The 22,522-nt window shown below is 49.4% G+C and overlaps 1 protein-coding gene across 1 annotated transcript in view; it reads right to left on the bottom strand.

The window, feature by feature from the left end:
- Positions 1 to 3,914: 3,914 nt before the first annotated feature.
- KCNJ3 (potassium inwardly rectifying channel subfamily J member 3) overlaps positions 3,915 to 22,522 on the bottom strand; it is a 34,152-nt gene continuing 15,544 nt past the window's right edge. Inside the window, exon 3 of the mRNA XM_068407806.1 lies at positions 3,915 to 4,498. Coding sequence (XP_068263907.1) covers positions 3,915 to 4,498 — 584 coding nt within the window. The remainder of the gene's footprint in view (positions 4,499 to 22,522) is intronic.

Here is a 22,522-nt window from a genome sequence, read left to right as displayed (position 1 = left end):
TTGCTTCCCCCCAACTTTTTGTGAAGTGGAAATGTGAGAAGCATGAATCACCCCGAATCCCTGGCAGTGAGTCTATGGTCACACATCACAGAATCCCAGAATCAATCAGGTTGGAAGAGCCCTCTGGGATCATCGAGTCCAACCATGGCCCTGACACCACCATGGCAACTAGACCATGGCACTAAGTGCCATGTCCAGGCTTTTCTTCAACCCCTCCAGAGATGGTGACTCCACATGAATACTGCTCTGCCCTTCCTGCCCCTCATTTAAAGGTGTTCACCCTCACACCTCATTTAAAGGTGTTCAAATCCTTCTCCTTGTTTGCCCCAACACAGGGTGAGAATATATTTCCTTTCGAGCTGCTATACCTGGCTGCTCGCTCTTTCTTGCCCTTCCTCGGTTTGCAGCATCTTCACACCCCAGGCAGCAGCAGAACGGTTCCTCGGTGCCCCAGGGATGCCCTCCACAAGCCGGGATATCTGCGAGCTGATACAGGTATCCCTGGGTCACTCCAGTTGTGCTGCACCAGGGGATGTGGAAACAACACCGAGAATAAAACTCTGAATGGAAACCAGGTGCGTGAGCAAAGAAAAAAGAAAAAGCTTTTACTATCTCATCACTTCTAACAGTATGGAAAAAATATATCTATATTAGCATATATATACCCATATTAGCATATATAATATCTATATTAGCATATATATAATATATATATATATTAGCATATAGGGGAAGCACACGGTGGACCAGCAATACAAGGTCAGGACTCAGAGCCAGGTGAGCAGTTAAATACGGTTCTGCTCTAGTAACCTTCATTCAGGAGCCTCTCGAGGGGAAGGAGTTAAAAAACTCAGTTATCATCACACCTCTTTCATCATTCTTTTATTATTTCTATTTTTACAGCACAGAACAAATTTTGCCCACCCTGGGCGGTGATATCCAGCCACTAATGGGGCAGTTTACAGTAAAAACCAAAGGGGAAGGTCTGCTCTAATGGGGAGATCCGATAGCCTCGATTGATCTCTGGAGCTGTAATTCCAGATAACGATAAAAATCATGTCATCAATCAACGTCACGTTCAAAATTCAGCAGGACGTGCCTGAATTATGGAGCCCATCGGTTTTTCAGCACCTACCTTGGGCTCTGCCCTTCAGGAAGGAGCCTGTGGGCTCCCAACGCAGCGTCCTGGGGCTGGGCTCAGCCAGACCGCCGCCGAGGACCCCCAAAGCGCCGCTCAACTAAACCCAGGCTGTGTTTTTTGCTGCTTTCAAAAGCGATCGAGAGATTGGCCTTTTGCACACACCAAATGTGAAATCAGAAGCCCTTAAACAGCTTGAATACGTAGTCATTTATTAAAGTAATAAAAAGGGGATGGGATAAAAACCAAACACATTTAAACCGAACAACTTTTGAAAGTTTAATATAGCTTTAGATAAAACTGAGCTTGCAGTATTAATGAATACAAGAGTTTGTTATTTTGTATAATTCAAATAAACTTGTACATTTATACAGTTATAGACCGCATGCCAGAAAATGCATTTAGTTTGTTCTAATTTGAATATGTACAATTTACAGTATAATTCAAGCATAAATTCAGCAGTAGAGAACACAGACCGGCTGTGCAATCAAACAGTTACTCAGCACAAGCGTTAGGGCTGGGCCAAAATGTTAATTAGGGGAAGAAAAAAAAGTGGCCACACCAATAAAAATTAACTATTAACCAGAAGCAACTTCCTAAAATGAATAATTAAAGAAAGTTACCACCCACGTTTGTACTTTCACTCCTACTAACGAAAGACGCACGCACGGTCACCTTACCACACGCAACACAAGCCACAAGCCTCAGAAATCTTGCGTCCAGCAAGGACAGGCGCACGCTTTGATTTTAAAAAAATCAAACTTTTCTGTTAATCATAACTTAATATTTTCTATGGCATTGATTTAATAAAGGTGAGGATACATCCACACTGCTCCTACTCAATTCAATCTCGTACACCGATTCAACCCAACGTTTCCCAAGGAAAAATGCCCCTTGGCTCTCCCAAGGGCAGGACTTTGGAGCCACTGGGGCACGGTTGGTAAAACACCATTGCTCTTACTCTGGGGACACGTGACATTTACTTTTCCATAAAGAAAAGTCAACCAGACTGTGAGCCATCCCCCAAACACAATCCCAGAATCAATGAGGTTGGAAGAGCCCTCTGGGATCATCGAGTCCAACCATTGCCCTGACACCACCATGGCAACTAGACCATGGCACTGTGATCAACGTTCCTGGCTCTCTGGTTTGGACCTGGTGGGGTTCTTACCGTTGGCACCTGGCAATTGTACATGGCTGTTTGTGCTGCCAGTCGAGGACTGGTAGAAGAGTTACGTGCGGTACAAAAGTCAGCGGTATTTTACAAGACAACCTGAGGAAGTGTTAGCAAACGGGGGAAAAGAAGTCCAGATGTCACCTTGCCACATCAGCAACACGCTCGCCGCGCGTGTAGAGCACAGGATCAGCAAACGGGGAGCCACGCACGCCCTTCCCTTCGACAGCCACGTGCAGAGAATTGAGGCACAGCCAGAGGTGTAAAAAGCATGCAGTGCCGCTCAAAAATCATGATGAACGATGAAAAGTACCTTTGGAAGTTAGTAGGAAGTCCTTGGGTGTACAACTGACGGGTCACACGCTGCGACTTCCAGTGAAAGCACTGAGCCACAGCGGTGTCTGAGCTGAGCTTACGAGTTCTTATTCCATGACAACATTTATAACAAAACCAATTTTTTTCCCCAAAGTTCATCAGACAGCCAACCTCCAGCATTTCGGGGAGGGCACCCGCACAACCCCCACCCCGCCGGAGCCAACCACCACGGAAAAGGAAACCCCAACACGAGCACAGAAGGATATCAAACCACACATTTATACAAAGTATTACTCATTTTGAAACCCACAGGGTCAACTTCAGTTAAGAACATGTTTAAACATCATTTTCACCATAGAGAAAGCAGCTCCGGCTGCGAGACGGCGGCTCTCACAACCATCACCTTCATCGTCACCGGCCCTGCCTTTGGGGTGCCGTTTAATCCAGAATAAATTCCTGCTTGGCTTCATGGGGACTCTTTTCATTCAGCTGTTTTCACGTTTAGTTATTCTATCAACATCAGAAATCAAGCACGTCCTGCTTATTTAAAATTATTTTCTTGCACGTATATTACAAATCATGAAGATTTAAAAAATTTTTTACTAATTGTATCTAAAGTGTGAATTTTATTCATTTATTTATTGTTTTGCCTAGGCTTATTAATACAAGTTTCCTCTCTAAACAATGCCTTATGAAATAACATCTTAATTTTTTTTCTGGTAGCCTAAACGCAGGCAAAGGAAACCCCAAGAAAACGTTAAAGCAAAATAGAAACCAGCAGTTAATTTAAGGCTAGCAGATTTGGTGTTAAGAATTAACTAGTACACCTTCTTTTAAGAAAAAAAGACATGCACCGTAACTACTTTGTTGAAGAAAACATCACGATCCACATCAGAAAAAAATAAAATAAACATTTTTAAAATCAATTTATAACTTACCCTGAAAGTTACCGACTCGCATGTTTTACCTACTACTTACTCCTAAGAAATAGAGGGGAAAGCAACACCCCTTTCCATATTTTTTTTTTTCAGAATATACAGTATAAATATAGTAGGAGTCATGCCATAAAACTATATGCAAAAATTGCACACTATTATTGCATGCGTGTTGTGATACTACATGCCAACGAACACCAGCTCCCGGTGTTCGTACCGACCACCGAGGGGCTGCTCCTGCCTCCCGGCACACCGGGGACCACGGAGTCCCGCACACGTGCGGCTGGTGGAGGGCCTGCTCTCCTGCCCGTAGCAGTTCAAGCTCTGGAGGACAGCCAGGAGTCCCGTCGGGTTATGTGAACCGATCCGAATTCATTTTTCGCAGTTTGGGTGGAAGGTTCCCTTCCATCCTGCCGCCCCCCGACAGCTTCTGCAGCTTGGGGGGCAGGTCGGCCACCGACTGGCTCATGGGATCCGACATCATCTTGGTGGTCTTAGACACCAGTTTCTCCTCCGAATTCCCGGGGACCGAGCTGATCCGCTGGAGTTTCATGGGTAAATCCCCCATGCTGTAGGCCTTCTCGGAGGTGGTGGAACTCATCCTGAGGAGTTTTTTGGGGAAGTCTTCCCTCCCAGTTATTTTCTGCAGTTTTGAAGGCAGTTTTGTACTGACTTCGTCAAGACCATCCAGGCACTCCACCGAGTTATTCCTTTCCTTGCTGTTGCTCACAGCGGGCGCTATCAAGGGAGAGGACATGAGCAGCATCTCCTCCTGCTCCTTCACGCTGTACGGTGGGGTGGGGACCTCAAACGTCGCGTGGAACTGGGAGTAATCGACTTTAAAGAACCCCTCTTCCAAGGAGATAACGGGGAAGAAACGGTGACCCCAGAGCACCTCGTCCTCGGTATAGGATGTCCTGGCTTGGCACGTCATCCCTGCAACGAGCAAGGGAGAAAAACCTTCACCAGTTACGGACAATTGTGGATGAACATAAATCTTGGGGGTTTTTTGAACGTTTCAGTGAAATGTATTTTGTGTTTTAAATGTCTAAAAGAAAAGGCATTGGCATGGCCACCATTTACATACAGTGGCCATTAAATCATCAGCCTCAAGGGGAAAAGAGCCAATGAGAGGGGAAGGAGTGTAACTGAATAGCAGCACAGCTGCTGTTACAGACACTTTAGAAGGTGCTGCTGACAGAGGGAAACAGAGGGCTAACTGATAACCCTGCGATTAAATTAGCAAGAGCTGCTCATTGTAATGTAAAGCTGGACTTGTCGGGATCAGAAAGTATCACTAAATTATGCCACATTTCCATCTTATTGCCCACAAAGCCGGACCCTACGTATTATGGACCCTATCACAGAATCAACCAGGTTGGAAGAGCCCTCTGGGATCATCGAGTCCAACCATTGCCCTGACACCACCATGGCAACTAGACCAGGGCACTAAGTGCCATGGCCAGGCTTTTCTTAAACCCCTCCAGAGATGGGGACTCCACCACCTCCCTGGGCAGCCCCTTCCAGTGGCTAATGACCCTTGCTGAGAAGAAATGCACAAGCCAAGCCCGTGTCGGCGCCTTCCAGCCCCAGGGATGTCCTATGAAACACATTTATTCCTCTTTAAGGGCTCCACCAGCGATCTGCTCGCAGATTCATCGCTGCCAGGCTGAGATCCAAGCTTCAAAAAATCAGCAGGGAAGAAGAAATATGACTAAGAGGCACAACACTGCCCTTCCCCTTCCTCCACCGCCTCCCTCCTCCCGAGCACCCACACTTGGGCATCGCGGTGACCCACCTGACCTCGGAAATCAGAGGGAAACGATGACCGTGGATTGCTGCAGCCTTCTAGAAGAAACCCTGCTGCTTCTTTTTCTGTTATTTTTTTAAATGGTATCTGTAGCAATCTGTAAATAGAATCACCCTGCCATTTCATCCTAGGATGGCAAAATGGATATATGACATTTGGTTTTCAGGAAGCTAAATCTGCCTCTGCAAACACATCCTCTGCTTAGCTGGCAAGAACGCCTTTAAGTCAGGAGGAAATTAAAGGAAACTTTGGAAGGCACAAGAAAAACAATAGTGGGGGGAGAAGGGGATGGATATGTGCCTGAAAAAGAAAATCTTTTTATACTTTACTGCTAATGGAATCAAAGTTTGAGTTTTGCATAGCAATTTCTACTGCTAATACAGAATCCCAGAATCAATGAGGTTGGAAGAGCCCTCTGGGACCATCGAGTCCAACCATTGCCCTGACACCACCATGGCAACTAGACCAGGGCACTAAGTGCCATGGCCAGGCTTTTCTTAAACCCCTCCAGAGATGGTGACTCCACCACCTCCCTGGGCAGCCCCTTCCAATGGCTAATGACCCTTGCTGAGAAGAAATGCTTCCTCATGTCCAACCTGAACCTCCCCTGGCGAAGCTTGAGGCTGTGTCCTCTTGTCCTATCGCTGGTTGCCTGGGAGAACAGGCTGACTCCCACTCTGCTACAACCTCCCTTCAGGTAGTTGTAGGCTGCAAAATACACCTGAGTACAGCACAAGACATAAACATCACAGTTTTCTCCTTTCTCTCTTAGAAGACAAATACAAACCTGGGGTTTTTTTTGCACTGAACGCCGTCCCACCGCCCGTGACGCTCACCTGAGCTCACACACCCGCAGCAGCAAACCCTGAGCCCGAGCAATCCCCCCCCTCCTCCCCTCAGCCTCCAACAGGACGGGATTTTATACTTGAAGGTGTATTCTCACCCAGTCACCATGTGTTCCAGCTCTGTTTACTAAGTGAAGCAGAAGCAATCACATACCTAATGGGTTTAGAAAAAAAAAAACCTGCAATTTTTAGAAAAATGGTAATTAGAGTGAGTACTTCTCCCATCTGTGTCCTTTCCTCTGCAGCTGTTCATTAGCTGTACCTAGCCCAGACCTTTCCCCCTCTGCTTCTTCAGACCTGGCTTCCGAGGGAGACCTCATTAGCCTAATAATGCATGCAAATGCGGGCGCCATGGCTGGAAGTGGGTCTGCGGTGCCCGTGAAGCAGATGGCTGGTTAACTCCAGTGACCTACGCTTTAGATAACAAATTGCTTAAAATGCAGATCTCCCTGTACAGGAAAGTTGGTAATTTTCGACCTCGCAGGCTTTGCTGCGGGGGTGACCGCACCGCCGGCGTGCCCCAAGGGCTCCCGTGGGAACGGCGCCGGGGCCACCGCAACCCCGAGCTGCACAGAGCTGGCTGATGGCTGGAAACCCCTTGCACAGCTTTTTCTTTGCGTTGGCAACACTAAAAAAAAAAGAATTAAGCTTTACTGTAAAAGGAGCGCTATCAAAATGCCATGGGGGGTGTAATGAGGGGCGTGGGGGGAACGCGCGGGTCAGCAGTGCTGCCAGGGTTTGGGGAAGGGGACCAGCTGGTGACTGCATCCCCATTCACATCTCCATCCCCATTCACATCTGCATCCCCATCCTCATCCTCATCCACATCTGCATCCCCATCCCCATCCCTGTCCCCATCCCCATCTGTATCCTCAAGAGACCCCACGTCGATGCCGCACGCCCAGGGCGATGCCAGGGTATGGGACCCGCAGGCTGCCGGGTTCGGCTCGCCCATCCCCGCCAGCCGCTGTGCTGCAGGGCTATTTCTACCTCCTGATCGATCACCCTGCCACCTCCCAAAGCTGCTGCTGCCAGCAGGCTTTCAAAGGAGGAGTTTTATACCTGCTTCCTATCGAAAAACGTGTTGGCTGAACCTCAGGAAAATCAGCTTCGCATTTTGTTCCACTGATGTAACCCTTTGTAAGCTCACTGGAGAGATAAGTATTTGCAGGTATATAATTTTTCTTTAAAAATCAATTTATCTTACTCACTAACAAACCTGAGGGTGCAAATCATTTAGCAGCCTCTCAGGATGAACAGCAGAAACTAATACGCTCATCAGTACAGGGAATACCTGTCACGCTAAGAGGTGCTAACAGGCTCTGATAAGCCCTTGGACAAGAAATCAATTCTCAGGTTTTCTTCCAGCTCCGCTGTGTTTCTCGGCTCTTCCTTCCCTCTCCGTTTCCCCAGCAAAGCCCCAGGCCCCCAGCTATAAGCTCTGCAATGCCCTTCTGCTATTACACATGTTGAGCAGCCAGCTCATGGCTCAGAGTCCAACCATACAGCATGGTGGGGGAAAAGATCATCGAGTCCAACCATGAAGCATGGTGTAGGAATAAGATCGAGTCCAACCATAAAGCATGGCGTGGGAAAAAAGATCATCGAGTCCAACCATAAAGCATGGTGGGGGAAAAGATCATCGAGTCCAACCATAAAGCACGGTGGGGGAAAAAGATCATCGAGTCCAACCATGAAGCATGGTGGGGGGGAAGAGATCATCGAGTCCAACCATGAAGCATGGTGGGGGGGAAGAGATCATTGAGTCCAACCATAAAGCATGGTTGGGGGAAAAGATCATCGAGTCCAACCATGAAGCATGGTGGGGGGAAGAGATCATCGAGTCCAACCATGAAGCATGGTGGGGGGGAAGAGATCATTGAGTCCAACCATAAAGCATGGTTGGGGGAAAAGATCATCGAGTCCAACCATGAAGCATGGTTGGGGAAAAGATCATCGAGTCCAACCATGGTGGTAGAAAAAGATCATCAGGGGGTTGGGCTGCTGAGGGACACCCCCCCAGGGACTGCACGTTGCGGTGGGCATGGGCTCGGGCTAGTAAGTGTCCCTCTCCTGCTGCTGCTACGAAAGGCTTTTTGGTTTTTTTTGTGCTTTTTCTTTTTTCCCCTAAAAAGTTACTCATCAGCAGGGTACGCAGCCAGCAGATCCTTCGACGCCTTCATCATGTTAATTGCCCTGTTAGAACTTTACCAAGTTGTCTATACTATTAATATTCATTTGCAGTATAAATTTTAAACTCTCGTTTGGAAGCGCTGTACGCAGTGCATGTCGTTAAAAAGCTGACCATTTGTCACAGTGAAAGGTTTTGGTGCGTTTTGTTCATCCCTCCTGACACGCGCTTCCATCACGAAGGGCTCTCCAGAGCTGTTAACGGCCAGTGATCGCAACGCCATGAGCCAGGCTCTGCCTGCGTACAAACCACAGCAACACACCTGAAAAAGAGGTGCACTTATGCCTGTATTCCAGCTAAAACCCCAACCAAATGTCCAGTAAACACCCTCTCTATTATTTCAAAAACAGAGGCTGCAAAACCGTTGTTTCCCATGTCCAGAGGAAGAGATCTGCACCCAGAAGCACTGCTCCTACGGGGGCAAGCAATTCTAGATACCCCGTACTTAGAACCACAGACTGGTTTGGGTTGGAAGGGACCTTAAAGCCCATCCAGTTCCAACCCCCTGCCATGGGCAGGGACACCTTCCACCAGACCAGGTTGCTCCAAGCCCCATCCAACCTGGCCTTGAACACTGCCAGGGAGGGGGCAGCCACAGCTGCTCTGGGCAACCTGGGCCAGGGTCTCACCACCCTCACAGCAAGAATTTCTTCCTAATATCTCATCTCAATCTCTCCTCTTCCAGTTTAAAACCATTCCCCCTCGTCCTGTCGCTCCATGCCCTTGTAAAAAGCCCCTCTCCCGCTTTCCTGTAGCCCCTTCAGGCAGTGGAAGGTGCTAGAAGGTCTCCCTGGAGCCTTCTCTTCTCCAGGCTGAACAGCCCCAGCTCTCTCAGCCTGTCTCCAGAGCAGAGGGGCTCCAGCCCTCTGAGCATCTCTGTGGCCCTACTTCCACACACCTCACTCCTCCGTGCTATATCCCTTCTGCAGAAACCTGGAGCTGACTCTGTTTTCAAGGCATTATGCATAACGAGCTTGAAGGAAGGCAAAGGCAAAGTCTGGGAACTTACCTCCTCATGGGCAGAGGCTGAAATGGTGTTAGGCAGAGCTTTAGTGTTAGACATCTTTAGAAATGTTGCTAGTGATTAAATTCAGTCATTTACACCCACCCGTAGTGACCCGGCATCCCTCTGCAGAGGCCAGCACACAATGTCACAGTCCATCACACAGAAAAACCCCAGCCCTGCGTATCTAGGAACATCTGCCATAACTTCCTTAAATAAGGTCCAGCAGAGCAGCTCTGGAGGATGAGCGCGGCTTAAACCGATGTATTTCTCTCCTCGAGTTTGATATGAAAGTATCTTATTTATTTGTCTTTAATAACCATGCCTTCTCCTTTCAGCATCCCCTCTCTCTGAGAGGAGAAAAACGCATCTCTCTGTCATATCATAAGTTATTAATTACAAGTTGTTATTCCTAATGAGACACAACTCTTGGTTTCAGAGCCCTAGCCGAGCTGAGAAAGTGGATGCACTTATCCCACCCTCAGCCAAGCAGCAGACTGCTTAGGTTGTGATTTTTCTCTCTCTCTGGCAGGTTTAGACTCAATACCTCATTTCCAGGGAACACCAACAAGAAGCAGGGTCGTGCACACACTTTGGCACAGCTGACAGCGACCGGAGCTCCCAGCATCATCCTGGGGTCAGAACTCCCCGGCATCTGAAATCCTAATAATTCAGTTAATGATCCTAACAGCTTCTTTGCTGCAGGATAAGGCCAGTTCCCCAGGAAGGCACAGGCAACCCATAGGACAACGGGTGTTGCCACCAAACCCACCACAAATCCAGCGTCATCTTGCATCGCCCAAAGTCTTGCCCCATGTGTGTTGGCTGTGACGTCCCCACTGGTGGCTTTGGGTTGTGATGGACACAGTTGGATGTGGGCAACCTGTCCTTCATCCCCAGGCTGGGCTTGCCTGAGCTCAGTTACAGTCATTATAGTGGTTAGTGCTGGCTTTAGACATCTAGACGTGTCCTAAAGTACCCAGGGACATGGTCCCTCCTGGCCACAAAGCATCCTACTGCTGTGCCTCGCCGCCAGCACAGCTGAGAGCTGCCTCCCCAAACTAATAAGGGGGCAGATGGAGGACCAAAAAATCTGTAAATAAGCGCTTTGACTAATTCTACCCTATAATCACCCTCAAATTATTTCTAAATTTCTAAAGTACCCAGATGGAGCTGGCTGCATTCAGGCAATTTCTAGAACTCGTAATATACTGCCTTGAAAAAAAAAAAACCACAGGCGTGCTGCTATTTATGTGGCCCTCTTACATTTCATTACAGAAGTTGGCTGTGAGTTGGCAAAGCTTAGACCACTAATAAGCTTTTAACAGCTTCCCTGTGAAAGTCCTCACAAGCAATTTAGACGTACAAAGGTTATACGGCTCTTTTCTCTCTCCAAAGTAGCGCCATGAATTTCACCTTAAATATTTTTATGTTTCTGGGCTGCAATTTGCTGGCCAAGGGCTGGGAGCAGGAACACATTGGAAGGGGCTGCCCAGGGAGGTGGTGGAGTCACCATCTCTGGAGGGGTTTAAGAAAAGCCTGGACATGGCACTTAGTGCCCTGGTCTAGTTGCCATGGTGATGTCAGGGCAATGGTTGGACTCGATGAGCCCAGAGGGCTCTTCCAACCTCATTGATTCTGTGATTCTGTGATTGCATTCAGTTCTGGGCTCCCCAGTTCAAGAGGGACAGAGATCTACTGGAGAGAGTCCAACAGAGGGCTACGAGGATGATGAAGGGACTGGAACACCTGCCTTAGGAGGAAAGGTTGAGAGACCTGGGGCTTTTTAGTCTGGAGAAGAGAAGACTGAGAGGGGATCTGATTAATGTGTATAAATAGATGAGGGCTGGGTGTCAAGAGGAAAGGGGCAACCTCTTTTCACTTGTGCCCTGCGATAGGACAAGGGGCAATGGATGCAAGCGAGAGCACAGGAAGTTCAACCTCAACATGAGGAAGAACTTCTTTACTGTGAGGGTGACAGAGCACTGGAACAGGCTCCCCAGAGAGGTTGTGGAGTCTCCTTCTCTGGAGACTTTCAAGCCCCGTCTGGATGCGTTCCTGTGTGACCTGCCCTAGACTGGTCCTGCTCTGGCAGGGGGTTGGACTCGATGATCTCCAGAGGTCCCTTCCAACCCCTAACGTTCTGTGATTCTATGAAGTTAAGATGACGAGCTGTATGGCTGAGAAATGTACAGCCTGACGGGAGGGTTTCTAGGCAGACAAAGCGTGGGGTCTAAACTCTCACACTTCCATCTATTTGGAAAGAACGGCTATTTTTAGCATTAACATTTTCCCATCATCATTTCAGGGGGTATTTTTTTATTAAACTGATGATGGTTTGAAGTGCAATAAAACTTCTTGTCAATGTGTGGCTGCCGCTGTCTGCTGTCAGTGTCTGCTTTAATGTCTGCACTTTTGCAGCCTGATTTTCTTTAGCAGAAGGGAGATGGGCAGCCACCTTGCCATCGACGCCTTTAATGCTGCTGATTACTTTTAAAGTCATGTTTCAATTAAAAAACCCTTTTGTTAAAAGAGAAAAAAAAAATATGGCATTTCCTGAAATGCAAGAGACAAGAGAGTCTTAAAGGTAACAACTGTACAAAGGAGCTCTACGAATTCATGAAAATACAAGTCTGTGAATCCCAAGCCCTGCCTGAGGCAGCCTGGGGGTGTTTCCCATGGTGGGACCGAGGAGAAGACATGTGGGATTAGGGAAAGGCACGATGCACACCCTGCCCACCCTGCCCCTGCCAGGACTGGGCAAGGACGTTGGCCATCAGTCATCACCTTCATCACCATCACCATCACCTGGCAGTGGGTGGGCCATGGAGCTGGAGCAGGGAGGTGAGGGGCATGACGGCGCTGGTCAGAAGGAGAAAATAGTTCAGATTTTGGTAATTGTGGGTAATCTGAGTTCTTTCTTTCTGGGACGAGTGAACAGATGCACTGTTCATGAGTAGAATCACAGAATCAATCAGGTTGGAAGAGCCCTCTGGGATCATCGAGTCCAACCATTGCCCTGACACCACCATGGCAACTAGACCAGGGCACTAAGTGCCATGTCCAGGCTTTTCTTAAACACCTCCAGAGATGGGGACTCCACCACCTCCCTGGGCAGCCCCTTCCAATGCCTAATGACCCTTGCTGAGGAGAAATGCTTCCTCATGGCCAACCTGAACCTCCCCTGGCCAAGCTTGAGGCTGTGTCCTCTTGTCCTAGCGCTAGTTGCCTGGGAGAAGAGGCCGACTCCCACTCCACTACAACCTCCCTTCAGGTAGTTGTAGACTGCAACGTAATGCTTCATCACCATTTATTACGGAGGTCTAGAAGTTGCCCCGACAAAAGGAGGTCAGGATGAACCGATTAAGCACGTATGACAAAGGGAACCAGGGGAGCAGAGCAAACCAAGGCAGGCAATGCATGCATTTATGCCAGAGTCATCATGAGACATCAGTCTTACACTAAACATCCTGATTTCTCATCGCCCTGCACAGCAAACCCAGGCTGCTGCTCTGCTGCTCCATTTAGACACGCTGTTTATGCGCCGGCACTATAAATACCTCCCGCTTTCTTCAGGCTGTGCTGTTCTCCCAGCAGCGATCTTGACACTTAAAAACCAGCCGTGACAGCCAAGGTATTTTCCTTATCAGCCAGTCCCTCTTCTCAGGGCAATTTTTAATCACTCATACACACATAGCTTTCTGACATCTTGCAGACAGCTCATCTTGATGCTTAGCAGGACCACAGCTACCCATCGTTAGCACGTATTATGGTTTCGAAAATGTTATAAACCCAGCGTGTAACAGCAAGGCACCACAGACTCACAGACTCACAGAATGGTTAAGGGTTGGAAGGGGCCTCTGGAGATCATCCAGTCCAACCCCCTGCCAAAGCAGGGTCACCCAGAGCACGTTGCACAGGGTCGTGTCCAGGCGGGTTTGAACATCTCCAGAGAAGGAGACTCCCCCCCTCCTTGGGCAGCCTGTGCCAGGGCTCTGGCACCCTCACACTAAAGAAGTTCCTCCTCATATTCAGATGGAACTTCCCATGGTTCAGTTTGTGCCCATTGCCCCTTGTCCTGTCTCTGGGCACCACTGAGAAGAGTCTGGTCCCCTCCTCTTGACACCCACCCCTAAGGTATTTGTAAGCATTGATAAGATCCCCCCTCACTCTGCTCTTCTCCAGCTGAACAGCCCCAGCTCCCTCAGCCCCTCCTCATAAGAGAGATTCTCCAGTCCTCTGACCATCTTTGTAGCCCTTCGCTGGACTCTCTCCAGTAATTCCTTATCTTTCTTGAACTGGGCGGCCCAGAACTGCACACAGTTACTCCAGATGTGGCCTCATCAGGGCCGTGTAGAGGGGCAGGAGAACCTCCCTTGACCTGTTGGCCACACTCTTCCTAATGCACCCCAGGACACCACTAGCCTTCCTGGCCCCAAGGGCACATTGCTGGCTCATGGTGAACTTGTTGTCCACCAGAACACCACGGCCTACATCAATTCTGTTCCCACGTGAAGGAATGCAACAGGCTGCTGCCAGGTGAGCTGACCTCCCCTCTTTCCCATGAGCCACTTACCCAGAAAAAAAAGGGAAAAAAGGAATAAAACACGGCAGCCTTCAGCGCTGCCCTCCTGTGCTCAGCCCGCAGCAGTGTCCCCCATTCTTCTGAAAAAACAGGGCCAGAATCTCAGCTATCTGCACAAAACTAAGGCATATTTAACGCCGTGACAGAAATCTGTACTCTGAGAACCCGACCTGGTGTTTTTCTTCATAACCAACCCCCCGTGTTATTCCGACAGACTGATCCACCCCTCCCACCTCCGCGCAGGAGTGCGTCAGGGCTGATTTCAGCCCCTCCGGCTCCTTTCTCTGAGCAGGTTTTTATTTTTTGCAGAGCCATCTGCCACGTTCCCGTTTTTGCATCACTTCCCTCCTACCAGGATGTTATTGAACAAGCAGCCGCAGCACCACAAGGGAAGGGTTTCATTCCCTAAGACGCGTGGGGAGCGCTGCCGGCGTCGGGCAAGGGCAGGAGGAAAGGGATGGAGGGAGGAAAGGGGGACGGTAACGGGTGTTTACAGGGTGCCCACACAGAGCTGGTGACACCCATGAAGTGGTGCTCTGACATAAAATAGAGCTGCCCACCCACGCCCTGACAAAGTGCAGAGGATGCTCTCCAGACCCCCCTCCAGCCCCAAGCACTCTGTCATTTTTCCTGATAACCAGGCCTGTGAGAACTTTCCTCTCGCTAATACCTGATAATCTTTTCAAAGCCTTGGAGCAGACTGAGAAGGCAAAGTGCCCTAGAGCCCTCCCGCTTGGGGACACAGAGGCTGGGGGAGGTCGGGGTACACGTGCCCACCTCCCCATGGACGCCTGAAATTCTGCGTGGCTGTGGGCACGTTGAGACTGCCAAGGGAACATCTTCAATAACCCAGTAACTCTTTCCAGCTCTGGGCTCCCCAAATTATTGTAAACAAAAGGTGTTCAGTTTAACATCAGTCTATGCATGACTCCTATCACAGAATCAGTCAGGTTGGAAGAGCCCTCTGGGATCATCGAGTCCAACCATTGCCCTGACACCACCATGGCAACTAGACCAGGGCACTAAGTGCCATGGCCAGGCTTTTCTTAAACCCCTCCAGAGATGGGGACTCCACCACCTCCCTGGGCAGCCCCTTCCAATGGCTAATGACCCTTGCTGAGAAGAAATGCTTCCTAATGGCCAACCTGAACCTCCCCTGGCCAAGCTTGAGGCTGTGCCCTCTTGTCCTATCACTGGTTGCCTGGGAGAAGAGGCCGACTCCCACTGCGCTACAACCTCCCTTCGGGTAGTTGTAGACTGCAAGAAGGTCACCTCTGAGCCTCCTCTTCTCCAGGCTAAATCACCACTCATTATTTCATGTCTGCTCCATCTATAGCAACCTTTAATTTTATATGCAAGAAGTTCTCAATAATCCTTAATTAATATCAGAACAACTTTCTTCCCTTGTTTAGTATCTGAAGTGACTTCCCTTAACCTCCAAGCTGCCTGAACCACCTCCTCTCCTTGACTGCTTAAAGAAAAGCCAGGGGTAGCTCCTCTGTGCTGGATTTGTCTTCAGACTGCAACTACAGCTCTTCAAGAAGAAGTAAAGAGCTCAGTTCTGCAATTAACGGAGTTTTGGCTCCAAAGTGCAGCCAAAAACGCAGTGTTTTTATTCGCAGCACAATGTAACTGTCCACTGGGGATGCTGGGGAAGAGACACGGGAAGACAGATTGGTTTGTTAAATCAGAAGAAAATTGTTTGTGGTCAGAGGACACCTCCAGAGTGCACAGTTCATTCTCTTTGAATGAGAACATTTTAATTACGAGGCAAGAAACCCAAACCCAAACCCCAGCCCTTCCCTTTGAATACATGAGTTCTTCAGCAGCCCTGCGCTGCTCCAAACACCCACCCAGCCATATGCTGCTGAGCACCCAAAATAGAGCACTTTAATCTTCAGGGCTTTGGTAGACCAAAAAAAATCTGAGAAAGTATTTTGTGTTAAACATTGCCTTCCTGGGATGGAAAAACCATGAGCCTCCCGTGAAAGAGGGAAAACCCCATGTACTGTCCCCTCTTGGTGTACTAGTACTAAAAATTACGGTGATCACCGACTGCCCCAGGACTCCTATGTACCCCACAGGTACCTCAGGGCTAGATCCAGGGGGGACGGAGGTGCTCAGCTGTGGAAACCAGGGGACAGCCCCCAAAGAGAGGGGAGAAGGGGAGAAACAACCTCCTTCTTTGGGACAGGGGCTGCCTACAGGAAATGCACAGAAAATACACAGAATCAATGATGTTGGAAGAGCCCTCTGCGATCATCGAGTCCAACCATTGCCCTGACACCACCATGGCAACTAGACCAGGGCACTAAGTGCCATGGCCAGGCTTTTCTTAAACCCCTCCAGAGATGGTGACTCCACCACCTCCCTGGGCAGCCCCTTCCAATGCCTAATGACCCTTGCTGAGAAGAAATGCTTCCTAATGGCCAACCTGAACCTCCCCTGGCCAAGCTTGAGGCTGTGTCCTCTTGTCCTATCACTAGTTGCCTAGGAGAAGAGGCCGACTCCCACTGCGCTACAACCTCCCTTCACGTAGTTGTAGACTGCACTAAGGTCACCTCTGAGCCTCCTCTTCTCCAGGCTAAACACCCCCAGCTCCCTCAGCCGTTCCTCGTAGCTCAGACCCTCCAGACCCTTCACCAGCTTGGTCGCCCTCCTCTGCACTCGCTCCAACACCTCAACATCTCTCTTGAAGTGCAGGGCCCAGAACTGGACACAGGATTCAAGGTGCGGCCTCACCAGTGCCCAGTACAGAGGGACGATCCCTTCCCCAGACCGGCTGGCTACACTATTCCTAGCAGAGGCCAGGATGCCATTGGCCTTCTTGGCCACCTGGGCACACTGCTGGCTCATGTTTAGCCGGCTGTCGATCATACCTGGAGAAGGGGACTGCGTGACGCTGGCAACCCTAAGAACCCTGAACCACCTCCTCCTGCGCCGAGGGACTACTCTGCTCCTTTCTGCTACACAGATGTTCTGACATGATTTTGCAACCAGCTTTTCCAGCTACAGCTCCTTCACCCACAGCTATCTGAGTGCCTGTCTTGCACTTGAAACATTCACAGCTCCCAGCTCCATCACCGGCATCTCCCAGCCTGGTACAGCTCCTGTCATGTATTTAAAATTAATGCACAGTGCTTTACACGAGATCCCTTGAACTAAACATAGCATTTGCCGCGCAGGCGTCGGTTTTAGCTGACAAACATGACTTGCAAACACGTCAGGCACACAGAATTGCCTAGGGAAGAGAGGCATCAGTGTTGTCAGTGCTGGAGGAAAAGAGTATCAGGCTGGACTTGACAATCATACAATCATAAAATTGTTAAGGTTGGAAAAGACCTGGAAGATCATCAAGTCCAACCATCGACCCAATGCCACCATGCCTGCTAAAGCATGTCCTGAAGCGCCACATCTAGATGTTTTTTGAACACCTCCAGGGATGGTGACTCCACCACCCCTGCGCTGTAAAAGCCTCCTCAGGAATCCAGACACACCTTGCTGCACCATATGTATATATAACATACATATGTACTTAGAAACCGAGTTATGCCCTTCAGCACCATGCTGCACACCCCTGGGCAGGAGACTGGTCTCACAGGATGCTACAGGACCCAAGAGCCAGCATCAGTTATCCATCCCCTCTGGAAGGAGAGTTTTTCCTTGGCAGAGAGCTGTCAACTTCTCTGTCTTCCTGAAGTAGCCGTGATAGAAGTTGGCTGGTGTTGGGGTGAAGGACCTGAAGAGATACAGGGACCACCTGGCAGCTGCCTTCTCTTCTTTGAATTAATGTACTGGGTCAATGCCTCAATGGTACATGTAAAGAAGATGTAAAGAAGCCTCACCAGAGGAACAGGTTGCCCAGAGAAGCTGTGGCTGCCCCCTCCCTGGCAGTGTTCAAGGCCAGGTTGGATGGGGCTTTGAGCAACCTGGTCTAGAGGAAGGTGTCCCTGTGGTAGGGGGGTTGGAACTAGACGATCTTTAGGGTCCCTTCCAACCCAAACTATTCTATGAAGACAGATAAGGCTCAGAGTTATTGAGTGCTGTTTTCTTCATATGGCCCCATCTTCCATTACAGTTTCTATACAAAGCATCAAGAAGATAATACAGGAGAAAATAATTCCCTGTGGTGTGCACAGGGGTGAGACTATTACAGCAGTTAGCGAAGGTTAATTAATGACTATAGATATATACATTGCAATGTGATGCCGGAAAGTCCTGAGCTCGCCAACAACTGCTCTGGAAAAACACCACCACCACGGAGCACCCTATGGAAAAACACTCCTCCTTCACCCCCACCCCGATTTCTCCCTTTTGTGATACCATTGCATTCAGAAACTCAACACAGCACAGAATCACACAGAATCACTCAGGTTGGAAGAGCCCTCTGGGATCATCGAGTCCAACCATTGCCCTGACACCACCATGGCAACTAGACCAGGGCACTAAGTGCCATGGCCAGGCTTTTCTTAAACCCCTCCAGAGATGGGGACTCCACCACCTCCCTGGGCAGCCCCTTCCAATGCCTAATGACACTTGCTGAGAAGAAATGCTTCCTAATGTCCAACCTGAACCTCCCCTGGCAAAGCTTGAGGCTGTGTCCTCTTGTCCTATCGCTGGTTGCCTGGGAGAAGAGGCCAACTCCCACTGCGCTACAACCTCCCTTCAGGTAGTTGTAGACTGCAGCAGGCACAAACGCTGTCAGGACTGTGTGAATTATCATTCTTTGCCACAGAAGAGTCATTTAAAGGTGGTGTAGGTTTTCCTTTTGAGAAATACAGCTTTTGAACCCACAGATGGACCCAACTCTGTGTGCCAAGTTACAAATGTGCTACTTCCATGTCCCAGTAGGGCCCCTCACCCCGTGCCAGCACTTGTGTTAACTTGTAGAACATGTAATATTGAACACAAAGAAGGAAACCGAGAAAGCTGTGTTCCCCTCCGGGTTTCCCCTCCACTGTCTCAGTTCAGCCCCGAGGCTTCGCCGCAGGCTCTCTGCCAGACACGCAGCAATCCTCCCCTCGGAGCACCCTCGCCGTGCCGGCACCAGCGCCGCTGCCTTTCACGCTCCCGCGTATCAGAGGACCCATCTCCACAGCAGAGGGCAGGGTCCCACCTCATGGCACTCACCCCGACCCCAGGCACTCACCCCGACCCCAGGCACTGATTCTATAACCTGGACCCTTGCGTGGGGACAACTTGAATTAATATTTGAATGGCAAATTTCAATTCACAATTCAACTTGAATCACAAATTGCAAATTTTCATCTGCAATGCCAGGCTTCCTATGCACATCTAAAAAACCACTTAAATTTGCACAAATGCAAAGCAAAGTTGTTAATTTTAATCACTTTCTAGGACAAGTCCAGCTACTTCTCAAAAATCCTGTGCACTGACATGACCAGATACTCTCCAGAGCGTGTTTCTTCTCCGCTCCATTTGCAAAAAAAAAATAACAGTCTTTTTTTTTCCCTTACTTTTTTTTTTGTAGCATACCCAGAGTCCCCAAAACCCAGACCAGGGCCAGACCCACCTCCCTGTTCACTCGCAGCAGCATATTGCACTACCTGAGCGCCATTCATTATTTTGTTTGTGTTTACTGATGTTCTCAGGTTCATCTGTTCAACGCTAATGAGCCATTTACTCTCAATTAGGAGCCTCTCTCAAAACAGAGCTCTAATTCCAGCGAGTTTTGCTGATGAATTAATTACAAGGTGAGCTCAGCCTTCTGCAGGAGCCTCTCCTCCCCTCGGAGCGAGGTCCCCCGAGCCATGGCACCCAGAGAATATTATTTACCTTAATGCTGCTGTCATAGTTGCATGGGCAATATATATCCACAGACACACCTAGAGTGGAAAGAGAGGATGCTTTCACGGGTATCATGGATAAGGCAACATCCTGAGGCATGTTTGTCAGCCAGGTTTTAAAGTCACAGAATCACAGAATGGTTAAGGGTTGGAAGGCACCTCTGGAGATCATCAACTCCAACCCTGGCCAAAGCAGGGTCACCCAGAGCACGTTGCACAGGGTCAGTCCAGGTGGGTTTGAATATCTCCAGAGAAGAAGACTCCCCCCCTCCCTGGGCAGCCTGTGCCAGGGCTCTGCCACCCTCACAGTAAAGTTCCTCTTCATATTCAGATGGAACTTCCCATGTTTCAGCTTGTGCCCATTGCCCCTTGTCCTGTCTCTGGGCACCACTGAGAAGAGTCTGGTCCCCTCCTCTTGACACCCACCCCTAAGGTATTTGTAAGCATTGATAAGATCCCCCCTCAGTCTGCTCTTCTCCAGCTGAACAGACCCAGCTCCCTCAGCCTCTCCTCATAAGAGAGATGCTCCAGCCCTCTGATCATCTTTGTAGCCCTTCGCTGGACTCTCTCCAGTAATTCCTTGTCTTTCTTGAACTGGGGGGCCCAGAACTGCACACGGTTACTCCAGGTGTGGCCTCACCAGGGCCGTGTAGAGGGACAGGAGAACCTCCCTCGACCTGTTGGCCACACTCTTCCTAATGCACCCCAGGACACCATTGGCCTTCCTGGCCCCAAGGGCACATTGCTGGCTCATGGGGAACTTGCTGTCCACCAGAACACCCAGGTCCTTCTCTGCAGAGCTGCTCTCCAGTAGATCAGCCCCCAGCCTGTACCGGTGCAGGGGGTTCTTCCTCCCAAGGTGCAGGGCTCTACACTTGCCCTTGTTGAACTTCATGAGGTTCCTCTCCAGGTCTTAAGCTCTTCCAGGTTAAAAAAAAAATAAATTAAAATCAATGTTTTGTTATGTATGAGGCGCTTAGTACAAAGTGTTATATGAATTTCCCACAGCTTCAAAAACCCGCCTGGGTCTGGCAGCTGAGCTGTGCTGCAAGGAACAGCCACCAGCAGAGAAAACCTCGCACTGCGCTGCCTGCTTGAGAAGGAATATTAAATATAAATCTGCGCTGTCATTAAATTAAGTCAGCAATGTTCCGCTGTGGGAAATTTCATCCCCATTACCGCGTGCCGCGTGAATTTAAAGCATCTGCAGCATAATGAGGAAGAGGAAAGGAGCTCCAGAGAAACACTGCTGCTGTGCTTAGCGCTAGGGTTTGTGTACCCTTCGATGGCTGCAGATAATGTATGTGAAGTGTCACCGCAAGAAATTAAAAGGCAGAACAGAATGAATAATTAATGGGGCTCTGAAGGGTCCGTGGCACAGAGCGCCGGGTACCTGGTGTGACCCCGGTGTGGGAGGAGAACGCCCAGGCAGCCCCAGAGGGCACGGATAACCCCGACACTGGCCAGCCAAGTTTCTATACTGTGGACATCAGCATCTCCGAGAGCTGAAATTGCCACTCTGAGATGCAAAATACTTGGGAGCAAATTCTGTGTTACGTGGAAGGTCACAAACTGGAGACAAGGAACTAAGAAGAAAAAAATCCCTAATTATAGTGCTGCAGAAGCTGGCTGAGAAGCAAAACCTGTAAGATAGCCTTGGCTTGGTCATGTCATGACTGGATGCAAAGTGGGCGTACATGGAAAATACTGGAAAGGAGTTCACAGAATCAATGAGGTTGGAAGAGCCCTCTGGGATCATCGAGTCCAACCATTGCCCTGACACCACCATGGCAACTAGACCAGGGCACTAAGGGCCATGGCCAGGCTTTTCTTAAACCCCTCCAGAGATGGTGACTCCACCACCTCCCTGGGCAGCCCCTTCCAATGGCTAATGACCCTTGCTGAGAAGAAATGCTTCCTCATGTCCAACCTGAACCTCCCCTGGCCAAGCTTGAGGCTGTGTCCTCTTGTCCTATCGCTGGTTGCCTGGGAGAAGAGGCCGACTCCCACTTCACTACAACCTCCCTTCAGGTAGTTGTAGACTGCACTAAGGTCACCTCTGAGCCTCCTCTTCTCCAGGCTAAACACCCCCAGCTCCCTCAGCCGTTCCTCGCAGGTCAGACCCTCCAGACCCTTCACCAGCTTGATCGCTCTCCTCTGGACTCGCTCCAACACCTCAGCATCTTTCTTGAAGTTAATAATTTAAACAAGACAGAAGGTTCAGCTGCTTTGAGATTATGGGAAAGGCAGATGAAATCTGTTTCAGAAACCTGCCAGCCCAGCCAAGGAGGCACCCAGCAGCACGACACCCACCCCTGGGTGCTCCACGGACATGGAGTAGTATCACCTCATCGCACCCCGTTGAGCTACAGCTGCGGTGCCGCCGTGGTATCGAAGTGAGGGCAGGAGAACCAAAACCTCCGAGGATGCCCACGCCGGCTTTGCTGTTCTACTGCTGTCGTAGCCTCATGTGCTGAAGCTGTCTCCAGAAACCCTGAGCAGACTATTGAGAAGACATGTCCCTGCCTCAGTCCCAGCCTGGCTCTTTGCCAGCTACACAAAAGAAGGGAGGTGACCAACCCTGCGCAGCTTTCTGCAAGGGTTTTTCCATGACTCTAACGCCTGTACGTATAAATAGTTCTTTAAGGGCAGAAATGCATAAAAATTTCAAAGAGGAACTTGCTGGTGAACATGGATTCCTCAAGAGTAATTCCTGTGC

Source organism: Nyctibius grandis, chromosome 9 (assembly GCF_013368605.1).
Source record: "Nyctibius grandis isolate bNycGra1 chromosome 9, bNycGra1.pri, whole genome shotgun sequence".
In the NCBI taxonomy this organism is placed as follows: Eukaryota; Metazoa; Chordata; class Aves; order Nyctibiiformes; family Nyctibiidae; genus Nyctibius; species Nyctibius grandis.
This window is presented reverse-complemented; position numbering and strand designations above follow the sequence as displayed.